The 7,074-nt window shown below is 32.5% G+C and overlaps 1 protein-coding gene across 1 annotated transcript; it reads right to left on the reverse strand.

Annotated features, from left to right (window-relative positions):
- Positions 1 to 686: 686 nt before the first annotated feature.
- LOC122607003 (KH domain-containing protein At3g08620-like) lies at positions 687 to 5,295 on the reverse strand. The gene is made up of 7 exons (XM_043779919.1): positions 5,072 to 5,295; positions 4,828 to 4,916; positions 3,778 to 3,917; positions 2,661 to 2,780; positions 2,438 to 2,554; positions 1,505 to 1,648; positions 687 to 1,157 (listed from the first exon to the last, which is right to left on the reverse strand). The coding sequence occupies exons 1-7, from the start codon at positions 5,164 to 5,166 to the stop codon at positions 1,011 to 1,013; spliced, it is 852 nt and encodes a 283-aa protein (XP_043635854.1). The 5' UTR covers positions 5,167 to 5,295; the 3' UTR covers positions 687 to 1,010.
- Between the last annotated feature and the right edge of the window lie 1,779 nt (positions 5,296 to 7,074).

Consider the following 7,074-nt stretch of genomic DNA (forward strand, 5'->3'; position numbering starts at 1 on the left):
ATTCTCGGTGACCTTGTGTGTAACCTTATTACCGAGTTCTTTCCATAGACCCGGCATCACCTTTTGTTGATACGGAGATAACCCGTACACCACCGCCTTTATTTTCGCCGGTACTTTTCCCATTTTCGATCACACAATTTGATCGAATTAACCCACTAAATCAACCTTTTGAGATTCAAAATGGTGAACATATGATGACACCCTTAATTTAAGATGTATAGGCGAAGAAGCCAGAAAAAAAGGGCCTAATATATGATCAAGCAGAATAATATTCCGATTTGCATGCATTGAAATATTGAATTTATCATTATTGGGCCGTGGATCTTAACCTTTACAACCTACCCCCGAGTGTGGCCCAACATGGTCCAGTTCTAATCATTCTTTATTTCCTTAAAGTTGGACCACTTTGGTCTGGTCCGTTCTAAAACTTAGGCCCAATATGGTTTAATTATGCTGCCTTTCTGGAATTCTGGCCTATCTTTAATTCATTCGTTTTTAAAAAAATATATTTATATAAGACTGAAATGCAAAAATGTAACAGAAAAGTACTCGTATAAGATAGTGAGTCCTGACTTGGGCGTTTTTAATTTTCTTCTAGCCTAACTTGAGCCTATGCCGACCCAAGATTCAAGAGCTTCTTGATCCGAATCTCGAACCAAACCGTTAACGCTAAAACTTTCACAACATACTCAAAACACTAGCAAAATTGTCGTTATTCGAAGCTTAAAAACCACAGTTAACACAAAACTTATGTAATGTCAATAACAAATAAATCCAATTACTATTTCTATTTAGGAAGAGGTAAAGGAAAGGCAAGCAACTACAGTTCCAAAAGCTAGATTAAACCAATAAAGCCAAAAAAGCACAACTACAACAAGCACTCTTTCCTCCTTTTGTCATCACAAAAATGACCCTGGTTTCAGCAAAGGTCAAATGATTATGCCATTTGAGCCAACAGTGGATATGCATCGAGGGGTTGTACATAATGCATTCAAGGAGTACAGGGTCAGTCACCACGCAGTCTTAGCACGTTTCATACTACTTGAACTAAAAGGTGACACGCTACTTCTGGGTTGAGGGCTCTCTTCTTTAAAGTTAGAGTTTAACATAGCAAGCTCTCGTAACTGTTGTCTCTTGTATAAATCTTGAGACTCGTCCTGAGATCAGTAGCTCGTAAGATGTTAAGGTAACAAATCAAAACAAATGAACTTTGTTACAGGCCAGATCGCTTGATACGGAACACTTTTATTGTAAAAATAACAGTATGCAGAAAGCATGTGTGAATAATTACTAAGAAATCTGATTTTTAACAATGATTTAATATATTGAATAACATGATGCGAGATTATTATGAACTTTAAAAAAGTGATTATTGATCCATTTTGACCCGTTTCCATAGTAAAAAAATTTTACTATACCCTTTAAAAATATAGGATAACCTGCATCAGCCTATTTAACAAGACATTTGTGGTTTCATCACTAAATGTACATTCATAAAACATACCACGGGTTTAAGCAGCTCTTCAATGATTTCTTGTGCTTGTCTCAAACGCACATCAATGATGCTTGCCGGCAACTCGGCCTCAATCAAGATGTGAAGTTGTTCATTTAGGTGCTCATAGCCCGGTCTACCCCTCAGACTCTCTTCCTGTTTTGAAAAATAAAACAATAGAAAGTAACAATAAGCAATTTTTAACAATAATCTGAAACATGCAGCTGCCCACTTAAAATATTAAATTTTCCATGTTAAGGGTACGACCATCTCCTTTTAGCAAACAAAAAGAACGATTTTCAACACAGCTTTAAATACTGTGCAAAAGCAGCAACTACACAATTTCTACAGACTTCAAGATCTGACTTTCCCATGTTCCGAATACTCATGGAAAGATATGCGATTTTTAACTCTGTTGTAAGAGTTACGAAATAATTGCTAGTACCCAGATATGAAATATATAAAAAGCTTCAAAATTCTAGACATTTTCGATTTTGAAAGTATCATTGCTTCCTTCCACCAAATATATACAAGACAGATAGTTTCAAACATAGTCCCAAAAAGGTTGAATATTCTCTATGCTAGGAGTTGTGTCATCATCTTTCACAAAAAAGTAGAGGCATCTATTTCGATCCATATATTTTTGAGTCGATGAGGGTCATACGTGATCTAATGCGTAACATGGATAAACTCAAAAGATTCAATGGAAAGGGAAACAAAGCTGAATTGTAATAACAAAGTTTCAGAAATCGTATCAAACACACTAACTTTTTGGTGCCCAAAAAACCCACCCAATTTTACGGTTACCCATGCTGCTTGTTTTGACATCTCACAAAACTATATATATATATATATACATTGTTCCAAAAGTTGCACAAACTTGGCAAGTAACAGCTCTCTGAAAGATTTAAAATGTGATTCTTTCCATGTTAGGGGTAATCTTACCTTTTCTGGGTCTTTGATGGAGCCCTGACCTCTAATGAAAACTCGGCATCCAGTCGATGCTTCAACTCGCTTCAATGAATTGCCTCTCGGTCCTAAAAGCCTTCCAACGAAGTTGAACTGATGATTTTTAGAGGAATAAACTGATCAAGTTTTGCCATTTTGCTCAAACATTATGCAAATAAATATATCATATGTCCAAATGAATTTTCTTAAGGATGTATACATTAGGGAAGCTGTTGACTGGTATATCCAAACGCAAGATCCTCTTTGTGATAATAGAACTGGGGCTTGGTGGTGCTGAATTCCACTGATCCATTGGCAATCCCTGTGGCAGACCTAATCTCTGTGTAACAAAATTATTTGCAAAACAGGGTTAGTTATTTTAGAATACCAAACTGCTTTCACCCATTGATCCATGCATTATTTCTGTCAAAAATAGCAGCATACATTATATGTGTATCACCCGTGTGCATGCAGGTAATAAATCATGTCAACACTTGGTTTGTGTTTATGATTAAAGTTTTATCAGTTCCACTTAACCAAATAACTTGAGAATAGGCTTGTTTTAGGCATGGAGATACCTTGAAAAAGGGGGTAAGTTTAACACATATAATAATAATAAATTGATTCCAGTTATACATAATTCATGACAGAACATACGGTTGTGTAAGGGATAAACATGCCAATAAGCTTAAAAGTCACTGAACGCAATTAGGACTTATGATTACATTAATTTTGGTAAGATATGCAATTAGGACTTATGATTACATTACAGGAAATGGAAGAATAGTGTTGGCCGCCAACCTATACATTTGTCTAAAGTTTGACCCGTCCAACACGCCTATTTTGCCACCTATAAATGTGTGTTTCTCAGTTCTCACACTTTAAATTGTGCAAACTGGAAGTATGGATGAAAATGTGATAAATAAGGATTACAACACAGTTTAGTGTCAAATAGGAATAACAAGAAACAACTGTATTTCCCTGAAAACTATTAACCATTTCTGATAGTAATAAGTTATAAACAGGTTGAATAATGGGTTGAAATGGGTCATTTTAGTTTGGGTCTGCATAGGTTGACCACAAACACTTTTATAGTCCTTTTTTTATTATTTTTTTTATTAAATAATTAATTCATTAAATATGATAGAAAAACATTATTATTCATTTGACATGTTCCTGTTCTAGCCAGTTAAATGAATCGACATTACCACCATTAGTCACATATAACAAAATGAAAAACTTCGAAAGATAAGATATTGTAGATACTTAATTGATGTACTTGGAAAACCTTTATAAGAAAAAAAAAAGTAAAATAGAAGTACATTCAGTGTGTTCACCTCATGTGGAAGAGGACTCCAGCCCGCATTTCCATTCCAACGCATTAAAGCATTTGCATCCACATCAGGGCTACCACGTTGTAGTCTGTCAAAGTCATTAAAACCTTGGTTTGGTAACATTTGTGAAGCCCTGAATATCTCTGTGAATGATAGAGAGTAATAACATTACTAATATATAAAATAATTAATCAGCATTAAATATAAAAAAGTGCAATTTTAGCATGTGTATGACTCCACATCAAAGCGTTTCAATAGGAAACAGGGTATATTTTGAACCGAAAACACTGCATTATTTGCGATAATAATTGACTCAAGACAAACGGTGACAAGTACAATGCTTGTTTTCCATCTTTCTTTCCATCATTTGCCCAAGATCACTCGCTTTTAATTATCTAGTGTTATTTTGGCACTTCCATATAAACTCTTTTTTGCAACAAAAATACGTTTGACAGCTCAAAAACCATATCAAATAGGCCACACCAATTTACAGACTAGGTAGTAGATATCACAAATTGCATCTATGCTATTCACACCATATGTCACTAAAGGTTAAAAAAACAGCTAGCCCATTTACCATTATCACTTACTATCATTCTCATGAGCATCTTTACCAAATGTAAGGCTATGATAACACAACGTTTAAACTTCGATGATTAAATATCTAACACATATGATACAAAAGAATTTTACTTACATTTTACAATAAAATTAACGTTTTCGGCACTAAACTATATTCCAAACCCATTAAGTAATAAACTATGATCACTCAAATGAGTCCGAAACAAACAAACAATCCATTAGAGACAAAATAAAATCAACATACATTCAATGAGTGATTAAACAACATATAAATAAGAGTCAGAAAAACAAACAAAAAGATCTTGAAATCAACACTTAAACTAAAATGGTATGCAAGAAAGTTCAAGATTTATAACAAAAACAGTCTTTCAGAAATACCCCATTACAAACTAACTATAATTTCTGCATAAAAATGGCTTAAAACATTTAACAGTTATAAAAGTAGATCCATAGACTGTAAAAAAGATTAACCTTGATTCAGTAATTTACTGCAAATGGGCAAGATTCTCATAAATGGTGCAAGCTTTAGCTTTTCATCAAGTAACTCCCCTAGATATGAACTGCAAAAACAACATATATATATAGATATATAAGTATTAACAAAATAATAAAAATCAAATCTTTTTAACTGGGTAAGCATCAAAAAGCAAAAAAAAAAAAAAGATAAATATATTATTTTCGTAAAAAAAAAATAATAATAAAAATAAATGATTACTTTTCAACATCTGGGTTATTAGCCCATATATGTGGAGATGAAGGGGCTACTCTAGCAGGTGAGAAAGGTAAGTTTTGACTATAAAGACTTGACATGATTTGTTGGGTTTTCTTGGTTTTCAAGAATGGTGGCGCCGCCGTGCGGGAGCTGAAGGTGGGATAACAATGGGGGTAAAGAGTAAGCCCTGATGAGAGAATGGGGGCAGAGAAAGAGGAAGAAAATAGGTGGAAATATGGGTGCTTTTTATATAAAGAGGGGTTTGTTGTTTAAGCTTTTTGTGAGGTTTGTAAGTTTGGTCCTTTAAGTTTTGGGGTATGATGGTATTCTACCTTGGATACCGAAAAGCTGGAGATGGGTCGAACCGTTAAGAACGGGTTGGAAGATTATCGTGAACGAAATCGTTAAGGGTGTATCATATTAAGGGACCGTTTCTTTTTTTAATCATTAAGTGTTGAGTGTATTAAGTGACTGAATGCATTAAGAATGTATGTATGTAATACATATTAAGTAAAATATAAGTAATTGACGGTTATTTTTGTGTAGAAGCATATTTTTTGGTTTGACACGTCATCAGAATCAGAGTAATGAGTGTAAGCTGCAATGTACATATTTTTATTGAATGTATTTATCATGATTGTAACATACATGTAATCCGTGATAAATTAGTCATACACTATATATAGATGGATACTTACGAGATATACACAAGCTACAATTGGAAGGGTTATGGCACTTTGAAAATGATATTTTTATTCGAAGATGTTCATCGTCCAACTCTTAATAAATGATGTTGGGATGATTTGAACTATCCTCTATGGTTTGATTTGAGAAAGGAATACATTCTGAACGTCGTGAATGAATAAAAACAATTGACAGCATAGGTAATTAGAAATTCTTATTCAAACAAGTTGAAGTACAGTTTAATTCTTGTATTTGCTTTTTATACCTTTACAACGTTCAAAATGAAGTGTTAGTAGATAAATTAGTTATTATAATCCGGTTTTGATCGTCTGTTACAACTTACAAGTGGTTATAATAACTAGCAATTTTTTAGTCATAACTTTCATTATCATTGTTACTTGAGGTTTTGATTACCATCAAATATAATCTCTATTGAAAGTATTTGTGTTCATAACTTTCATTGTCATTTGTGTTCATTTTAAGGTTAAAATTTAATAGTTAAAAACTCCTTACCAACATTTTTAGGCTTTGACAATTTTAACTAAATAACGAGTACAATTTATTATTAGCATTATTTATAATCTATTTATCTATAGACATTTCACATCTTATATTGAAAGTTGAAAAATTTTAATATGCAAAATGACATTTTTATCCTATTAGTACTTATTTTATGTATCTAGTCAAGTTTTTCATTTCCACAATTAACTCATTGAAAAATGATCCGTACGGCAGACTTTACTTAAGCTTTGGTACTGCCATATTAAAAAAAGTTACAGATTAAACCTTTGAATTTGATAAATATACGTAACCCTCTGAATTTTACATACCCCCTTTTAAATTTTACATAATTCCTCATACTTTACCTAAAATAGGTACTGCATGATTTACCTAACATTTCCCCTTAACTTATTTAACTATTTTAATCTGTATGTTTTTTTTCTAAATTGAAAATCACAAATAAGGTACGTCTTACATGAACTATAATAGTTTTATAATTGAACAATGTGATTAACACAAGGTTCTTTCACGACATCTATATAATTATTAAAACAGTAGTTAACCGAATGATTTTATACCATTTTCAATTCAAAACTAGCTTATAAAATTGCCACCTAGGAAAAATACTATGTGGCATCTTCATATTAATCTGAATTTTCATTAAATCAAAAACTATTTAAAAATACAAAATCTCTTATTAGATTCAATATTTTTAAGCAAAGATAATACCAAATCTTACAATATACACTAAATCTTGAAAATATATATCAAATCTCATTTTGACAATCTATTCAATTTCTTCCCTTCAAGAATCCGTCCAT

The sequence above is a fragment of the Erigeron canadensis genome, chromosome 7 (genome assembly GCF_010389155.1).
Source record: "Erigeron canadensis isolate Cc75 chromosome 7, C_canadensis_v1, whole genome shotgun sequence".
Lineage (NCBI taxonomy): Eukaryota > Viridiplantae > Streptophyta > Magnoliopsida > Asterales > Asteraceae > Erigeron > Erigeron canadensis.

Coding starts and splice junctions, on each gene's coding strand:
- LOC122607003 (XM_043779919.1), bottom strand. CDS start 5,166: ATGTCAAGTCTTTATAGTCAAAACTTACCTTTCTCACCTGCTAGAGTA. Junction 4,917..5,071: donor AATAACCCAGATGTTGAAAA/GTAATCATTTAT, acceptor TTGTTTTTGCAG/TTCATATCTAGGGGAGTTAC. Junction 3,918..4,827: donor CAGTAAATTACTGAATCAAG/GTTAATCTTTTT, acceptor TATCATTCACAG/AGATATTCAGGGCTTCACAA.